General features: G+C 42.7%; 1 protein-coding gene across 6 annotated transcripts in view; it reads right to left on the bottom strand.

Moving 5' to 3' along the window:
* LOC311060627 (ankyrin-1-like) overlaps window positions 1–20,257 on the bottom strand; it is a 134,262-nt gene that overhangs the window by 42,564 nt on the left and 71,441 nt on the right. For 3 of the 6 annotated variants that reach the window (XM_084078865.1, XM_084078866.1, XM_084078867.1), the window contains 10 exons: window positions 19,963–20,160; window positions 19,584–19,682; window positions 19,014–19,112; window positions 18,347–18,445; window positions 18,054–18,149; window positions 17,647–17,719; window positions 16,957–17,016; window positions 10,086–10,209; window positions 5,203–5,305; window positions 1,297–1,403 (listed from right to left, as the gene is read on the bottom strand). In XM_084078865.1, the coding sequence (XP_083934991.1) occupies window positions 1,297–1,403; window positions 5,203–5,305; window positions 10,086–10,209; window positions 16,957–17,016; window positions 17,647–17,719; window positions 18,054–18,149; window positions 18,347–18,445; window positions 19,014–19,112; window positions 19,584–19,682; window positions 19,963–20,160 (1,058 nt within the window). Of the gene's footprint in view, window positions 1–1,296; window positions 1,404–5,202; window positions 5,306–10,085; window positions 10,210–15,305; window positions 15,342–16,956; window positions 17,017–17,646; window positions 17,720–18,053; window positions 18,150–18,346; window positions 18,446–19,013; window positions 19,113–19,583; window positions 19,683–19,962; window positions 20,161–20,257 lie in introns of all 6 variants that reach the window. The other 3 variants (XM_084078869.1, XM_084078868.1, XM_084078864.1) reach the window with 2 other exon arrangements.

Here is a 20,257-nt window from a genome sequence, read left to right as displayed (position 1 = left end):
CAAAATACACACAGTCATGTACATACAAAAACAACAAAAATTGAGAGAGAGAGAGAGAGAGAGAGAGAGAGAGAGAGAGAGAGAGAGAGAGAGAGAGAGAGAGAGAGAGAGACAGAGAGAGAGACACAGACAGACAGACAGACAGACAGACAGACAGACAGACAGACATGCACACGCGCAAATACACACACACACGCACTAATAAGGAAATAGGAGATGTGAAGGAGTTTTCTATGTTGGCTTTCGTGTTCAAGTGTTTGTTAAGAGTTCTCTATCTCTTTCATCATAATCAAACAAGGATGCAGTTCACCAACGTAGAAGACTCCACAGGTGCCTGTGAGTCACTCATTTTAGATTGTTTTGTGTCATCTCTTCAATAGGGAAAACCTCACAACTGACAAGACACACACACACACACACACACACACACACACACACACACACACACACACACACACACACACACACACACACACACACACACACACACACACACACACACATCTTGTGGTTTGTAGAATTAGGTGAGATGTTAGTGCATTGTGCAGTGAGTGCATTGTTAAAGTGCATACAGAGTAATATACTCAGTAAAATACAGTGTTAATTTAACACGGCTGAGAGCGTAAACATTGACTTGGATGTTACTGTGCAGTAAGTCGATAATTAACTTGAGTCACATAATGACTTTGAAACAATCAGTGGTAATAACCAATCGTGATTCTAGCACTCTGCTGCTGCTGCCTTGTGAATACGGACAAAGACAAATCCAAAAACTCCAAAATCCAAACTCGGGTTCACATTTCACAGGTGAGGGGAAAGGAACACAAGCACACAGAGACAAGACAGGCGTGATGTCACAGGATATATGAGGTAAGAAACTGGCAACCAATCGCGGTCATCACCTGCTGTCGTACTGCGGGAGCGGAGAGGAAAAACTGCAGGGTGGATGAATGACAAAGCAATGGACACAGGAGGGACAAACAGACAACACAGCTTTGTCATTACAATGTCTCTGACAGTGGGCGGATTACCCAGGAGTCCTTCAAGCTACAACGTGGTAATTTTCAGTCAGAAGATCATTATTCACATGGCATGCTCTCTCTTACGCCCTAAAAAAAAGGGTAAACAGACCGGCCACCCAGCGAGAGTGAGCCTGCCTTGTTGTTCATAAGCGTGCACTGCTACGCGTTCTGCTAAACCACGCCCATCAACCACATAAACCATCTATACTTAGTAAAACGGACCTGAATTGCAACTGTACATCTATCTATTTATACAGCCATCATTCTTCCTTACCCAGAGTGCACAGGTGAGGACACCAGGTTGACGTTGTCTAGTGCGTCTCCAGTCCAGCTGTAGCGCCTCAGAGAATCGTTGTCGAAGTCCTTGGCGACTGCCAAGTGCTATGGGAGAGAGGACAAGTTAGAACAATGCATATAGTACACAGTCAAAACCACAGTGTTAATTGAAATCTGAGAGTGTGGCAAATGGAACCAAATCCAATTGGTTCAATTGGTACACTTTCAGAGCTACAGTACATTAACACACAGAATTGTATAGTGAATGCGTTTGTGTTTGTGTGTGTGTGTGTGGGGGGGGGGGGTATTTAAGAGGGACAGTGGGACAGGCATGAGCTCATGATGACTGAATAAAAAAAACACAAAAAGTGTAGAGCAGCTGCCCTTGCATTAAGTCATGCATTTCAGTGCCTCAAAGTAAGATAATTAACTGAATCCAACAGATGATTGACTAACGCCAGCATCCTGCAGAAACCATTCAATCTCTAAATCCCAAAACATTTTGGGAACTGACAAAGAATAACATTTCCCAATAGTCAGACATTTGTATTTAAATAGGCATTAACTTTCATCTACACTTTCATCTACAGTAGTACAACTTCCACTAGCTTCTTGCCGATACATTAGTTATCAGGCGTAATGCAGCAAGCCATTGCTCATCAGTTCTCTTATATGGGCGATATGTACCAATGACAAGAACTACTCTCCAAAGTGTCTAACCTGAAGTACAGGACGTACAGGGCAACAGGAAGTTCTGGTAGGCTGGACAACATGTAACCAGGTACTTCCTGTACTTCCGGTTAGACACTTTCGGCAGTAGTTTTTGTCCAGGCTTTATCACCTTATCCTATTAAGACCGGGAAAGCCTATATACGTTGTTATACCTTTAATACCGGGAAAGCATCAGTGGCATTTCAGATGTTGTCTATTTATATAGCCACAGGACTTATTTCATTTAAAAAAAAATATATATCTATTTTTTTCCCCTGAAAACTAGGTTAGGATTTAGAAGGCGTTTTTAAAATTGGCTTAAGGTTTCAATGGGTTGTGCAATGGAGATGAAACTGGAAACTAGATGAATGTGTAGTGCAACCACAAGCTTGGGCTTTTGTGGTGATGTTAGGGGCAACCTAAACATTTTGAGATAAAGGAGGCTGGCCTTATGTATGTTAAGAAAGTAGGTCAAAGTGTCAATAATTACAGCTATCAAGGCTAAACACCAGGATTTTTTATTTGAATAACATATTAATTTTGATAAATCCGGTACTGAAGGTTTAAACAGACTAATTCTTCTGACTCGAGAGTCTCCAGGGAATTAACATAACATTGTTTTTAGAAACAACACATTCAGATTGTGCCAAACACCATTCAAGCAAATGACCCTCGGTGCAACAATACAGTATCAAAGCTTTGGCAGCGTTCAAGTGTCATAACACATTTCCCATAAAGGGGACACAGTGGCGGCTGTTCTTAGCAACACAAATACAAAACACTTAGAGAAAAAAGGTTTCTGCAAACAATAAACTAAGAAAAACAAATTAAATCAATCTTTGACAACACAGAGCAGGCCAGTGACTGAACAATAACTCCCAACTGACAAACAAAATGCTTGTTTTAGAGACTTCAGGCAGAGCTTTGTGGATGTAAGCCTAAACAAAACCAGCGGCAGACGCCAAAAAGATGAAAAGGAAAACTTAACATTTCATCTAAATTAAAAAAAGGGTAAACAGTTGGCAAATAAACTGCTAATGTGAATCAGGTTGGCAATTGCCTACTTCACTGTATGATCGTGCATAGTGACATCCAACAAGAAGTCTGTATGATCATACCATCAACTGATATCAATGGAATATTGCTCATCCTGAAAGACCATGGTACAGTACCATGGTGCTGTACACTGACAATTTCAATGAGACAGAGACACTGCTTACAGCCTTTGACAGTCTTTAAAAAGACGCTGAAATCTGGTCTTAGAAAGTTGATACTGACTATGATAAGGAGAAAACATATGCCCACAGAAAGTGTTTTTTGAGCTGCCAGCCTTTCCGTCATGCATTTCTATGGTAAAGACGCGCTGGAGCGCTCCTAATCCTAGTGCCGCGCCTCGCATTTCAGCGCTCTTGGCGTCCAGCACTCTGGGCGCTTCAAGCTGAAAATAGTTCAACTTTTGTGATAAGAGCACCCACTCATCAATGTCACTTTCCTATGCAGAGGGTTGGAGTGACACGCCCCCAAAATAACTGAGCAGAGGTGTCTCGCTCAGAATCAACTACAATGTCACATCACAGGTTTAAACAAGTGTAAAAAAGTGAGTGCAAGCTCCATCATTTGCTGTGTAGCAATCTGGACGTGATTATCCAAAACGCTCCATCACTCAAGAAAGCTTTCTGTGGACACGGCGCCTTAACCACTTGAACCCCATTATGGTTTACCGGAGTCCCTCAGGGCTCTATACTAGTGTGTTTTCTGTTTTCTGTGGGGTTTAAGTGGTTAATCTGAAGAAAAATAAAGAAACCTGCTCACTGTCTCAGAAGTGTTCCACCATGTACTGTACCAAGCCCTATGCTTATTTATAACTGCAGGATGCCGCAGAAGGGATACAGTTGTGACAAATTCTGTGAGTAGTGTAATAAATGAGAAATACTACATCTGCACATACACTGGTATAGGCAGTGCATGAAGTTATGCCATAGTTGAAGAAACAATGAGCTGGAATCCTCTAAAACCCAATGATTTTTTACAAGATATATTATACTGTATATACATGCACCGACAGAGGCTGTACGTAATATGGCATAACTCTGATAAACTACCTTATTGTGGGCTTCTACAATGAAGAACTTTTCCTTACTGAGCGCCTGGAGCCGCAGGAGAGAAAAGACAAGCCATCAGGCACCGATAATTCACTTTACCAACAATTGTAAAGTTAATTACACAGTGGCATTTTCACAAAGATATTTCTACATTACGTCTGTGAATTGGACGAAAGGCAATAGTTTCCTGCATGTCTACTGGAGACTGTATTGTCAATGGTATGGCTGGCATGCTGTTAGCTGTTCAGGTCATGGTTTGCAGCTTCACAACAAACCCGTTAACCCTTAACCTTAAGTGTCATCTTGCTGCATGTCTAAGGTAGAAGCCCATTAGATCACAGTTTTACAAACAGTAGGTCGGACGGAAGTGGAACCCATGTTTGGGTCGCGGGCCACGAGTAAATATCCCCTTTGTTTCAAAAGATTAAAAAAAGTTACACACACATAATAATGCACACACATAACACTCACAAACACTGACCACAAATATACAGATATCGACAAATATCTACAGGCAACAGCAAAAGTGAAGGAAAAACAAGCACCAGTAAATGATACAGGTACATAGATTATACTCTATTAAGCCATGAGCCATTATTACTCTTTATTGGCGGGTACCAAGAACTGCCACCATGTACTGTGGGAATGAATGGCATCAAAGTGCCTTTGGCATAGAATCCACAAGATCCACAAGTTTAGTCAATTTGTCTCGTTCTAGTGCACATTTCGGGTACAGTTCCAGAATCTCTAATCAATGATCTGGAACAGGGGATCTAGAATTTGTCCTCTATATTTTCCCATCCTACAAATTAGGAGCAGCGGCCAACTACTGCACAGTGCCCACCGAGTGGTTGTGGTTCGGTGTCTTACTCAAGGACTTTTCAACACTTGGCAGAGGACCCAGGGCTCAAACTGGGGACCTTCTGACACTCAGATGGCCACTCTACCTCCTCAGCCAATGCCACCCCCTGGCTTTCCATGTACTTCCATGTACCATGTATGCTTGATCGGACGGACGTGTTTTCCTTTCACGCTGGCTGTAAGTATACCCACAGTGACTAAACACATTGCTTGGCGGTCGGTGAACCTACCATCTCTTTACCGGGCGCCAGTATCTCCTCGATCATCATGCTGTCCCGTGTGAAGGAACTCCGGTTCAGCGTGTTGGACCTATCGGAACTGAACGAACGCAGGCTTGGTGTGGGTGGATGGACAGGCGTAGTGGTTGTAGTAGTAGTAGCAGGCACGTTACCATGACAACAGTCGTCATGATGATGGAGTAACAGGGAGGGGGAGGGTGGGGGGCAGGAGGGGGTGCCGTGGGGTGAACAGAAAACACAAACAAACAAACAAATACACACATTAAATGCATGCAGCTTCCAGGGACCTGGTTTTGTACCAATGACAGCAGCAACAACAACAAGGAAAGAGCTCATTGGGGCGGGAATTCAAAAGCTTCCCAGAATGACACAGGCTGTGGTTAAAGAGCTAATGAACACCAAGGAACTAATTCGCACTTCGCTACAACTCTTTAGTGGGGCATTACGACAGTATACATTAAGCAAAGTATTTTGTCAGATGTGGCACAGGTTGTTCAATAGCCCATTGGAGACATCTGCTGCATTTAGCCTGCATTAGCATGATATTTCTGCAAGGTTTTTCCAAAACATTCCGCTTGGCCGATGTGAGCAGCAGTGCAGCAAACATGCAAAAAGTAGCACCCCAAAATATGCCTAAATATGATCTGTACCACAACATCTGCAGTACAGTATACCTGTCCTTTAGCCTGACATCTGTATACAGCTGTCAGATCCGGGACAGGATAGTACAGTACATCTCACACTGTACTATAGTACAAAACTGAATAGGACAGGCTTATAAGCCTGTGTGAAGCAGCGTGTCTTAGAGAAGCACAGTAATGTAAGGCAAGTCATGTTCCCGTATACGTTAGTCATTCTTTTAACAGGTTAAAAATGTGATGGGAGCAATTAAAACAGAATGTTGAATAACAAGGTCAAATAATTACCAGCTAACTGGTAAAACGTTAAGACATACTGGAAGAAACTTAAAGCTCCAATCTGGAACTTATTTTAATCAATAAAATGCTATTTATCACTGCACAGCGTCAGTGGTCACTCTTCCATTGCGAAATTTAGACCCTGGAGTCAACCTACTCGTTGACAAGGAGTACTGCCTTAAACTCATAAGCATAATATCTCCCCTCGCTCAGCAGGGATTATGTCATGGAAGAGTGGTAGAAATGTGGTCCCTTGTGCAGGATCGAATCCCGGGTAGGACATAAAAGTTATTACAGATTGTGGCTTTAGATGTTAAACAAGAAAGACCCAAAGTCAAAATGGTAACCATCTTTACTTTGAACTCCTTGTTTGATGTGGTATAATACTCTGATTCTGACTCTTTGTGGAAAAGTATGTCTTCGAACTGATTTTGTAGGGGCACCGAGAGAGAAAGAAAATGTATGTTTTGTGAGGCAAATAAAAGCATTCTTCAGCAATGATATGGGATGAATGTTTGAGGCCTGCGTCTCCACTGTGACTCATCAACCAATATTGTGCCAGGACTCTTTGTGCTAAACAAGATCACTGATATTGAACCAATTATTCAGTGCCCATTAAACTGCAACATGGGGGGGGGGGGCATGCCCCTGGGCAAACTACCAACTAATATATTGTGCTGTTAAATTGACAATACAAGTGAAAGAATATGACTTTGGTTATTGCTCTTCCCGTGGTACTGTAGCTATTATGTGTGTGTGTGTGTGTGTGTGTGTGTGTGTGTGTGTGTGTGTGTGTGTGTGTGTGTGTGTGTGTGTGTGTGTGTGTGTGTGTGTGTGTGTGTGCAGGGCCGTATTAATGTCAAAATGCGCACTAGGCAACGGACAGTTTTCGGGCCCCCCCCCCCCCCAGCGCACATGCACGCGCGCAGCGCGCGTGCATGTGCGCGACCCATGCGCGCGCGCGAAATTTTGCGGTTATTTCGCGGATTGTGGCCGTTTTTGGGCGTTTCTTTGTTACTTTATTTCGGTTTTAGGGTTAGGGTTAGGGTTAGGTTAGGCTTATGTTATTTGATTAAAAAAAAAAAAAAAAAAAACTTTTTAATTTTTTTTTTTTTTTTTTTTGGGGGGCATTTTTCGGCCCCCCCTCCGACAAGACATAGGCATGTGCCTACATTGCCTGTGCATAAACACGGCCCTGTGTGTGTGTGTGTGTGTGTGTGTGGTCATCTATTTTTGAGATTCCCAGAACACTTTGTCTGTCCCGAGTGAAGCGTATGGAATGAGAGTAGGATTTCTACTATGCACTGCTATGCAATGCTATGCAGTGTACAGGATACATGTCCCTGTTTACTTTACTGTGGACAAGTATATCAGGCTATAAAAAGATCTGTTACTAAATGGGATGTCAACCCATGTGGCAAAAGGGGGAAATTATTATTATTATGGTACTTAAAAGTGACATTAGGTTTCTCACATCATTCAACAACACTCAATGTTACACTCAATGTAACACTCAATCCTCGACAGATCATTGAACTGAAGGAGATCTCTTCAGATCTATCTACACATTTTTTAAGCAAGACACTACTTTGTATTTGGGAATATTTTGGAATTCCCCAATTCCTCATAGTGTATTAGGTAATCCTTATGACATCTAATAAATTAATAGTTCAGGTCCCTGGAAGATTTGTGATGAAAAGCTCCACAGAGAGACTAACAAAATCATAAAAAAGACATGACTCTCCACAGTTCAACTCAAGAAACAACCCAAGCACAAATAACAATTCAAATAACTGAATGCAACAGGCTATACGCGCTATCAAAAAGCACAAGGCCCTATTTTGAAGTAAAATGACCAACGTGAAACATAAAAAAATAGTTAACAGGGAACTTACAGTAAAAAACAAAAACAGTAAGACCACAGTACAACACAAAAACTGCTGTTCACATCAAACATCAAACACAACCAAATGCATGAAAGAAACTTGTTCAAAAACGAACTTGTCAAACTTTCTCCGAACTCAAAACGTTAGTAGTCAAATAAATTGAGACACATGGGTTACAAATCAAGGCAAGATGATAGAAACTGGGGGAATGGGGTCTGGGACAGGTGGTGGGGTGGGATACAGGATGCTCCTTCATGCCTTTAGCCTTACCCGACTTTGGGACTAACGGTAGCAACGGACATGAGAGAAGGACATAAACAAAAACAAAAGAATTATGAAACATCAGAGGATTGGGGAAGAGACGAGGAGCAGAGAGAAGAGATGCTGTAGCAGAAAGGAATGGTTGAGAACCATTCTGATGCCCTCTGTGTTACATCGTGTTAGAAGCCTCTAGTTTTGCGTGAAAAAAATGATCTATTTTCATGAGACTTCATGAAATGTGCCCTTTCTTTTGAATGACACTATAAATTAGCCTGAGGTTTAATTCACCGTTGTGATACATGTTCCAAATGGACAAAGCTATTGGCAGTTAAAAACAACTAATGACCTGAAAGAAAAGCTCAAAAGGGCAGCAAACCTCAAAACAGAGAGAAAGAAAAAAGGAGAGAAGAGAGGGAGACAGGACGGGAGAGAGAAGAAGAAATGGACACGGAGTCCCACATTGACATAGAACCAAGGTTAGGGGTCAGTTCACTTTGGATGAAATCACAAATCACAATTCATTCCAAATTCATTACCATGAATGGCTAAAGGAATCTATTTCATAACAAAATGTACAACTGAAAACTATTATGCACTTTTCAAAATCTGCAGACAATCCACATGCTGAGTGGCCTGAAATACATCCATCCTTGCACCGAATCACTGATTGATTGAACCAAGCTTGGCTTTGAAAGACCAACACAACGCAACCCCCTCGCCAACCACCATGACCTCCCACTCAAACAAATCAGGCACTCGTCTGACCGCAGACCCCGGGGCCACGGAATCGAACGTGTTTCTAATTTCCTGTGGCTCAGTGTACATGTGTGTCATTGCTCAGATATTCAATAAAAAACACCCTCCCTTTCTTTGGGTCAGACGTAGTGTCAGTATTTCTGTCTCTGTATTGAGCTGAGCAAACTTTCGAAGAGTAAAGGGAGCAGCCCACGCCCTGCCCAATAGTCAGGGGGAAACTATAGGTGGAGAAAGATTCATACAGTACATACTTATGGATGTCCCTGCATTCTTTGGCATCCTACTTGAAGGAAGTTTATAAAACAGAAAGCCCCCACTATTAGCCCAGAATTGTTATAGAGCTTTAAAAGGGGAAAAAGCCCTCAGGATGCTGAAACGCTGCATGTTAACCATTAGCTAGTAATAGCAGCCAAGCTACAGTAGCTTTCTAGCAGCAGGGTGACAGGGGCTGACTGAGGACAGTAGGGGGCTGATTTTCTCACACCCATCGCTTTCTTAACATGAATTATGACATACTGTACATCCCATCCACCTTAGTGTTTGAGTCAAGATTATGCTTCATCCCCTTGTAATGATGACACAGATTTAAATAAAAACCTAAACCTAAATTAAAACTATGCAATTCACAAGATAAGTCAGTTCATTCAATTTGGCCGTCTCCAACAGGAATGACACATTTCTTTTTGTTAAAATGAACTGGAATAAGCAGGTGCTCTCCTATAATTTCCTTGTAATGTTGAATTGATCTATTTATCTATATATAAATTTGATATTTCTTAGTCATGTCTATGATTTAAATTCCTTAAGGATTTAATCCAACAATGTGCCTCTGTGTTTATCATGTATTTATTTGTCATTGCTTTTAGATAACTTATTAGGGAGGAGACAATTGTGGTAAATAATGTTGCCCATACACTGTTAAAAGATACAATACAAATATTGAATATATATATGCCAAGATACTGACAATATTGAATATCATCGATCAAAATATATCTACTATACTGTATATGGCATTGGGAATTAGAGCAGCCCAGTGCATAGAGTATCTTACCTCTGGGAACGAGCTCCGATGCTGAATCCCATGTAGCCCTCTTGCGGGAGTGAGTCATCCCCCAGCTCACGCAGGTCCTGGGGGGCTAGGTACTTGTCTGTGTCCCCCGTCATGGCATCCTCACCTGGAGGTTCACAACACACACGCACACACACACACACACACACACACACATACAGGAGTATTAGACCAGCCACACTTACACACACACTCACCACCTCTGTTTGAATCCGTCCATCACCCCTACACACACACGCATGCACACGCACACACACACACACGCACACGCACACACACACACACACACACACACACACACACACACACACACACACACACACACACACACACACAGTCCTGGTCTCCCTCTCTCTTGTCTCATCTCTTTCCCTTTGACTCGCAATTGCTACATTTCTCACCAGTCCAGCTCTTTCTCATTTGCTCGTGGTCTGTCCGTCCATTTCTGATCAACTTCCCCTCAGACATCTCAGTTTGTTCTCTCATCTCCCTTGTTTGTGCTCAGAGGGAACAGGTTGAACAGACTAACTGGCTATTCAATTCTCTCTCTCTCCCTCTCTCTGCTGCAGACAAATCAATGACTCCCAGGCCTAGAGGCTCTTTTCCATTTTGTGGCCCTAGACCTCACCTCACCCAACAACACAAACACACGCACACGCACACGCACACACACACACACACACACACACACACACACACACACACACACACACACACACGGCTAATCTTTGTCACTGTGTCTCAAGTCACTCACAGAATAAGTGGCAACTGACTAAGGAGGGTCAGGAACAGAAGCCACATGTTGCTGGATGGAACTCTCACATGTAGATAATGTTGCACTTTTGATTAATTTATTTAATGAAGCATTAAGTGCTAGCAAGTGTCTTTAGAGAGTGACTTACACAATACACAGCGGTTTACATTCACAATAGTGTTCATTGTCATACCATATTTAGAATAATGTCAACTCATCTGTAAAATATACCTACTGTATGTGTATTGAAAAAATAGCATTAATGTACCATATCTGTTGCTGTGTTCTAAATGTATGTTCTTTTAAACAAGACTCCACCACTAATGTGGTTTCTACATAACATTTAAGTGCCCATAGTTGGCAAAAAACTCCCTTCTTCTTAAAAGAATAACGCTTAAAAGTGAAGTTCTTTAAACTTACTCAACACGTGTAGTAATTCCAGGAAACCCCAAAAAATAAGAAAATAAAAAGTTCACACAAAATTCACGTGACAGCAGCAATGCCTCACTTTGATCTCTTCTTAGTGCAATTAAAAAAGAGAGCGGTTAAAAAAATCCAAATATCACACTACAGTGCAGTACTGTAACAGTGTCACACATTCTCCCCTCAGAGGTAGAGACCGTACGTTACTGTTGAACCAGCAAACATGCAGGCTTGAAAGAGAAAAGAAAGAGAGGGCTTGAAAAAAGTGTGTGTGTGGGGGGGGGGTAAGAGCAAGTGCATGCGGGCGGAGAGAGGAGAGAATGAAAGAAAAGAAATGCATTCCATTGACCACAAAGCAAAGCCCCCCCCACCCCACACACACACACACACACACACACACACACACACACACTACAGCCGCCACCTCCCACTCCTCTACCAACCCTGTCCCCTCAACTCCTGCTGCTACCGCCCCTCCCCCTACTCTCTCACACACACACACACACACACACACACACACACACACACACACACACACACACACACACACACACACACACACACGCACACACACACACACACACACACACACACACACACACACACACACACACACACACACGCATTTACGGATCCCATCTGGCAACATTCCAAGCCAAGAGTTTCCATTCAGAACCAAAGCGCTCTCTCTCTCTCTCTCTCTGTAATCCCCCCTCATCTCTGCTTAGATGGAGCTGAACTGAACCGCAAGCAACAGAACCTAAAACTCACCTCCTCTCGTGCAACACTTCATCCGTGGTCTCTCTCTCTCTCTCTCTCTCTCTCTCTCTCTCTCTCGTCTCTCTAAAACTTGAACTTTCTCTCTTGGCCTGTAAAGGCTCTCGCTCAATCTGTCAATACAGACTCGGTGTCTCTCTTTCTCTCTCTTCAATCCACTCGTGCCGTCTAAAATCTCTCGCTCTCCCTTTCACTCTTTCACACATGCAACTCACACAGGGTCACTCACTCTCTCTCTCATACGCTGTCTCACTCTGACTCCCATGCACTCTCTCACTCTCATGTACACACATTCTCTCTCACGCTTACGCACACATACACACACTCTCACAGGCATGCACTCTCTCTATTATTGTCAGCGTCTCTCCCTCTCTAGATCTGCTATTTCCAGTCCTTGAACACCCTATCCCCACCCCAACACGTACAATTCACCAGGGGTTCCCAAACTTTTTAACTCGAGACCCAAAGGGGAAACTTGACAGTCTCCCCAGGACCCAAACTAGTGAAAAATAGACGATCTACAAGCTCACAATGTGTTGCGATGCAACTCATTGTGAGCTTGTAGATCTGCCATTTCCAGTGTACTAAAATAGCAGTAACTCATCCCTTACACACCCTACTCCCCACCGCAACATGTACAAAACACTGTCACTCTCTCTCTCTCTTTTTGTCCATGCTCACACTAACAGATCAACTTTCTCCCGCCTAGGCTTTGTGCTCAAACTTAAGTTTATACACTGTGCGCGCGTGCACACACGTGTGTGTGTGTGTGTGTGTGTGTGTGTGTGTGTGTGTGTGTGTGTGTGTGTGTGTGTGTGTGTGTGTGTGTGTGTGTGTGTGTGTGTGTGTGTGTGTATGCGCGCGTGTGTGTGTGTGTGTGTGTGTGTGTGTGTGAGGGAGGACACCTAGAACTAACTGCTGGACAAGAATAGCAGCTGGGGGTGTGATTCCTACTTGTTGGGCAGCTTCTACTGTAGCCTCCGTAGATCTAGACCACTGGTTCTTCATGTCAAGGACCCATAAGTTAATATGTGATTTTGCCGTGGAACCCCATCTGAAAATGTTTTGTGCCAGGGACCCCCAGAGGAGAAGATTTGTGGTTTCAAAAATTCAAAGTTATTCAAAAACTTTTTCGAGATTTTCAAATTATAGCAGATGTAGCAGATGTACAAGCTTGCAGCGTGGCACAAATTGACTTGTATATTATCTGCTATTTTTTTTATAGAAAACGTATAAATGGATAAAGTGGTAAAATCATTGTGATGCTGTATTTAAATTATTGTGATGCTGTATTAACACATTCAGCTGGGGACCCCACTTTGATAACCACCGTTCTAGACCTGGCTGATCTAGATCTGCTCTGTCTGTTTACCTGTATAAAGGTCTTTCCTTTTCAATTATCTCAATGTCTATTTGACTCTAACCTTACTTGTGTGTGTCTGCAAATGCTCAGCTGTGTTCCCTTTTTTTGTGTCCACTGTCGAATCTCTTTTTCAGAAAATGTGTCCTCTTTCTGTCTCCACAGCCGTCTAAATGTGGTTACTCTGGTTCTATCGCTCTGTCCTGCATGTATCCTACATTGATACACACAGCCTTTCCAAAACTGTTCCTCCAGTAGAGGGCAGCGGTGAGGCAACAGTGCAACAACAGACTTATGTACAGTACATTGCCTATGTGGTGTAAGAAGTACTCAGATCTTTGACTTAAGTAAAAGAAGCATTATCACAAATATATAATTATGTTAAAGTAAAGGGCCTGTACTCAAAATGTTACTTGAGTGAAAGTACAAAAGTATTGGCATCAAGATATACTTTAACTTTACATAGGACCACCGTGGAAACAAGTCCCCGGGACTTTTTCGTGTTATCCTTTTAGTCTTAATGTATGAGTGTACCACGTGCTGATTACATTTCTGTAAGTATTCAATCAATCAAAGTACCAAAAGTCAAAGTGCTCATTATTTTCCAAATGTGTCAACATCTTAAGTACAGTCTAAAGTAAATGTACTTGGTTACTGCTAACACCACTGGTTATTAGAACCCACCTTGGACCGCCGGGATGGAAATTAAGACTTAAACATAGCAGTATTTAACACTGGTATAAATAAAACATAATTCAAGACATTTCACCAACTTTTATAGGACCCGCAGACACCCTGTGGTATGTTATAGTCGTTAATAAACTGGCATTTCCCCCTTTTAGCCGTTTTGTTGAGTTTGCAAGCAAAACAGAGTTCACTGAACCACTGGTGTCAAATCACGTCAATACATCACTTGCATGGATTGAAGACGTTTGGCAGCGCATTCAAAGTAGCAGGTGGCCTGCTCATTGCCACGTTGCTGCTGCAAGATGAAGTAGAAGTGTCAGACTATATTTAGTTCAGGGGTACACAAACCCTTTGGCATGGGGCTTATACCCCCCCCCACCCACACACACACACACACACACACGAACACTTGTACATACACACAATTGTACATATTACGTATACTGTCATTCATGCTAAATTTTGTGTATTTGTTACTTTGCTATTTTTAACAGATTTTTTTCAGATGTATGGAAAATGTCAATATTTTGTCTACAATTTACTATATATTTTTTTTTTTACCTGGACTTGACTAACAGAAAAATGTAAAATGGTTGGTGGAACCCATATTGCAACAACACATATATCAACTCAGGTCTATTGTACTCTACTTTACAAGGCTGAAAATAGTTTGGAAAGCCAAGAATAGCTTGTAAAGGAATGCATTTGGCCAATGGACAACACTTTGGCCAGTCTTAATATAGCCTAGATAATGACTGTGTGTGTTGTTGTAGATGTCAAATGTTCTTTTTTTCCACCTGGAATGTGTATGTGTATGTGTATGTGTGTGTGTGTGTGTGTGTGTGTGTGTGTGTGTGTGTGTGTGTGTGTGTGTGTGTGTGTGTGTGTGTGTGTGTGTGTGTGTGCGCGCACGCGCACGCGTGCACGCGCGCGTGGGTGATTCTATGCATGCAGGCATGGGGTGTACTCGTTAAATCCATTACAATTAAAGATACACACGCCACTCATTCGAGTGTTGACAACACCACACAAAACCTTCATGTACATAGAAATGTGCACAAACAGAGCAACACATGGCACACATATAGCCACACACACATGCACAGCAGCACCCCTAAACACACAAGCAGTTTATATCAGTTTTGGTTATCACTGCACACTTGGTTAGCGCGGTTAGTCAAAACCACGGTTTGAGACTTACAAGAGTAGCTGATGCAGATGTTCTCCACATCCATCTCTGTTCAAACACAAAGGCTATTATGTTAAGACAGGCAGCCCAAAACAGATTTGTTTGGTCTATCCAGATTGGAAGACGGCTTCAATTCTGTCTGTCTGTCTGTCTGTCTGTCTGTCTGTCTGTCTGTCTTTCTTTCCATCTCCTACCCTCCCTCCTTCTCATTAAGTGTGAGAAAATTAAGTTCGACCAAAATGAAGGCTTAGAGACACTCAAAGAGAGAGTGCAATAAGTACACACACACGCACACACGCACACGCACACACACGCACACGCACACACACACACACACACACACACACACACACACACACACACACACACACACACACACACACACACAGCGGATGCTATGTTTGCCTGTGTGGTACTACAAGCAGTGACAAGTGCTTGCGCGCAAACACGCGCGGGTGTGTGTGTGTGTGTGTGTGTGTGTGTGTGTGTGTGTGTGTGTGTCTTTGTAGAGTCCGAAAGAGCGAATGAAAAGAAATGTGTTACACGCTCGGCAATACCATACGCAGACGGTAACCACGGCAACCAGGACAAATGCATATTCCATGCACTGTCTGTCTCCCCATACACTGCTCTCCTGCTGTCTTTGTCTCCTATGTTGTCTCACTCTTAGCTTATTGTCTGTCTCTCTCACACCGTCTTCATCTCAGCTTTCCTACTCCATGACATATTTGGTAACGAGGAAGGGATGAATACTGTTGACAGTGAATACTCCAATCAACAGAAACCCAGGGTGAAAGCAGCTCTTCCGGAGCCATAGGGAGGAGGAGTATTGCATGACATGCAGCTGGGAGATTGGGTGCTGGTGAAGAACCAGAGGAGGAAACAAGCTACAAGAAAAAAAGGCTGTTTAGTGGAAACAGCTTTCCTACTGTCTGTCTACACCAGTGTTTCTCAATCTGGGGGTCGGGACCCCCAGGGGGGTCCTCACATGATTTTGGGAGGGTCCCCAGATGACAGTGAAGTGACAATTTAAGGAATTTTAAGACCTTTTTAATACCTCAACATATAGAAAAGTAAAGAAAAGAAAAAGACCATTACTGCATCAAAAGTAATAAACAAACTATAGTACTATACTATAAAAACTGGTCAAACATTGGCCAAATTGTCAAATAATATAAGAAAGAGGCAACATTTGTGAAAACAGTCGATCTACAAGCTCTACAAGCGTTACGAGGCTTGTAGATCAGCTATTTTCACAATATTTATCAGTGGAACCGAGTCAAACTAAACTGAATGCCCCAACTCCTACATTCCATGTGCTTATCAGGTTTGGGGGGTCCCCAGTTCAGATATGATTATTTCGGGGGGTCACAGCCTGAAAAGGTTGAGAACCACTGGTCTACACTACATTGTCTCTCTCTCTCTCTGCTGTCCTACTGTCTGTGTCCCTCTCAGCTTTCTCAACCATCATTCTCAATAACAAAATTACTTTCCTGATTTTGCATCAAATGAAAGATGTGGATTAGTAAAAAAAAAAAAAGAAAAACAACTGAAGAGAAAAAGAGAAATCACAAAGGATGATGCACAAACAAAAAAGGAAAAGGAAAAGAAGGAATGAATGATTGAAGTTAAAAGAAAAAGAATGATGAAAATGAAAAAATACCTTCTTCCACATCAGAGAAATAGTCCTCCATGAGCATTTCAGGGACATTGGTTCTACGGACTGTGCCAGGATGGAAGAGAGGGATTAGAGGAAAATAAAGGATGGGGAAAAATCATATACCTTGAGAAATCAAGATCAAATCATATAAAAAAACAATCAGAATGAGAATGAGGATGAGAGGGGTTTCATTCCAAACCGTATTTCATTTTAGCCTGGTCAACCTTTTTGTAAGAGTTAGTGTTAATTCATTAATTCTTATATTCATTTTTTTAAAGTGTTGATTCAAAATGAAACTCCAGTCATGTTCATGATCATAGATGAGGTTATGGAGATGGGAAAATGTAAGTTGGGTGGGTCATCTGTTGAAACCATTCAGGTCTACATAACAACATCTGGTTTCTTGACCAAAAAAAGGGGATGTTTGGCACTCGTGGTACCAGCGCTGGGATAGGATGTTTGGGATGCTTGGGATTAAGCGGAGAAGGTAGAAGCTGTTCTTGTAAAAAACTGGTCCCCAGTCAGCCTGTGAGTTGATTTTACACACTTTAAACTACAGTAGCCTACTCACTCGTTGAGCAGAATACCTTAGACCACGATGGGTGCTGAGGTTCTGCATTTTGTGCTCTTTGCAACGTAACGTTTCAGCTGATTTAAAAAAAAAAAAAAAAATGACCGATGGAATCATTTTACCTTCGTCGTCGGACATGTCCAGAACTTCATTCATGGTCTCTGGAACGTTCATCCTGTGCTTCTCGGTCACAGACTGTCAAAAGGAGAGAAATGATGCTTTAAACCATCATTTATACTTTGACCAGAATCCCCCAGGGCTCTATGGTCCACTAGGGAAGGTACAAGGGAAATAGGGAAGCTGAGGTTTTCTATTTACAAACTCATACTAGTGTAGCGGTTAGAGCACACGCCTTTCAATCGGCGTTCCTAACGCCGATCTGAGCCAAGTCTCCTGAGGAGGCAGGTCTCCAGAAGTAAAAACGGATGATGATGATGACATGCAACCTCTGGGCAGACTGAGAGCGGGTCACGGCTCATCACAAATGACATGCTGGGTTTCCAGAGTCTCACAGTGCCAGTGAACTCACCATAGTCGTCAAAGTCTCCTCTGTCACCACCTTCAGTGTGTCCACGACAGAGATGTAGCCCAGCCTCTTGGCGATGGACAGCGCACTGTTACCGTTCTACACAAAGGAAAACACCACCGTTAGCCAAGGTCATTATTTGAGACACTTACCACTGGGAGGAATTGAATATGTTAAAGATAGCTTTACTCAAAGGCTATTTTATGTTTGACAGAATGTATGTTGGGAAACATTGAGAACATGTATGACAACTGTGCAAAGTGCAATTGCACAACTTTGTGTGTGCGTGTACTAACAACAGTGAGTTCATTTGGATTTGCTCCATGCTGTAGCAGTAGGTTGATGATGTGAGTGTGTCCCTGTTGTGCCGCCTGGTGGAGAGGAGTGTAACCGTTCTGTAGAGAGAGAGAGAGAGAGAGAGAGAGAGAGAGAGAGAGAGAGAGAGAGAGAGAGAGAGAGAGAGAGAGAGAGAGAAAGAAAGAAAGAAAGAAAGAGAGGGAGAGTTAAAGGGAGGGAATGATTGAGTCATAATGAGAGAGGTTTGGAAAGTCCTTCTCCAGACACGTTTGAAAGTATGTAAAAATAAACATGGTTTTCCAACGTAAAAAGAAAAACTGGAAAAGGGAAGCACATCTACTCTTTTTTCTGGATCAATGAATATTCAAATATTCTAATATCGAAGGTCTCGCGCTGTTTCAGGAAAAAAAACAAAAACATGTATTGAGTGGAGGGGACCCCAAGAGAGGGGGAGATAATAACAATAAATATCACAATACAGCAAATGCAACTGCAAAACTGTAACTGTGTAACTGTAAAACAACTAGTAATTTTAAACATAAAGCGCATGAAACATTCAAAATATTAATGCGAACAACCTCAGAAACATGTGCACAATCATGTTCACAAATCCCCCCCCCCACCCACACACGCACGCACGCACGCACGCACGCACGCGACAGTTACCTTGGTCTTGGCGTTGACCTTAGCCTGGTTTTGTAGCAGGAAGTTGACCATCTTGATGTTGCCATAGTGACAGGCCACGTGAAGAGGAGTGTAACCCAACTGAGGAGAGAGATGTATGACACCATCAAAGACACGTGACAAGCATTACTTCCCCCTTCTATCCCCTATGTAACGGTCTACACCCACAAGTGCAATATCCTGTAAATTCTCTGAATTTATGTGACATGTTGAGCAATACTCCTGATCATGCCTTGATTGTGTAAATAGTAACAGGGAGCCAGACCTGCCTATACCAGGGCACTTAGACAGGCCCTTATCACAACCTTAGTTGTCATACTAGTTGAGTGCAAAATGATTGTAATGGATGTATGTGTACGTCACTATCCACCAAATGTGTGGTCTAGGTCTAGGTCGATTTGTTATTTATATAAAAATAAAAAAAACTGTTGCTTTGTCTTTGTGTCAACATTAGTTAGGGAATTACCAAGACAAATGACATGTATGTGTGAAAATACTTTGTTGGAGGAGCTGATTCTGCATGGCGTCAGTACTGTGACTAGCTGTACGTACCTTAGTCTCAGGGTCCACCGCAGCCCCCTGGTTCACCAAGACCTCAGCGACGTTCACTTTATCCTCCTGGGCAGCCAGGTGGAGCGGAGTCAGACCAGACTGGGGGGAAGAGACAGTGAGGTAAATGAAGATATTGTATTGTCCATGTTAATAGCAGCATCTCATGAGTATCCAAATGATCCTCCATCAGAAACATCATCTCACACACAGGCAGAAGCTCAATTTTTTGCCGACAAGAACAGATCCTCAAGCTAAGAATACGCTGCCATGTGACACGCTGTTGGCTTGAAGATCGGCTCTTGCCGGCAAGCGTCACCGTGGTGCGACGTAAAAAGTAGGCAACACACGGACAAACAGAAGTGGCCCTCCATCCATGTACCTTATTGGCGAGGTCGATGCTGGCATCTCTAGCTAGCAGCAGGGTCACGATGTCCACGTTGCCGTCCTGCGAGGCCAGGTGTAGCGGGGTGATGCCCTGACGCGTCACTCCATTGGTGGACGCGCCGTACTCCAGCAGGGTGGTGGCTATCTCCATCTGGTTCTTCTTAGCCGCGATGTGCAGTGGTGTGTAGCCATTCTACACGGGAGACAGAGACAGATTACTTTTGTTTGCTTGTGCACATTATTTAGTCATCTATTTCTTTTGTGTTTTTTTTCCTTTGTGCTCTTCTGCT

This window comes from Gymnoscopelus microlampas, assembly GCF_963454915.1.
Source record: "Gymnoscopelus microlampas genome assembly, chromosome: 14".
Taxonomy (NCBI): domain Eukaryota; kingdom Metazoa; phylum Chordata; class Actinopteri; order Myctophiformes; family Myctophidae; genus Gymnoscopelus; species Gymnoscopelus microlampas.
Note: the sequence above shows the minus strand (reverse complement) of the source record. Positions and strands in the feature narration are given on the sequence as shown.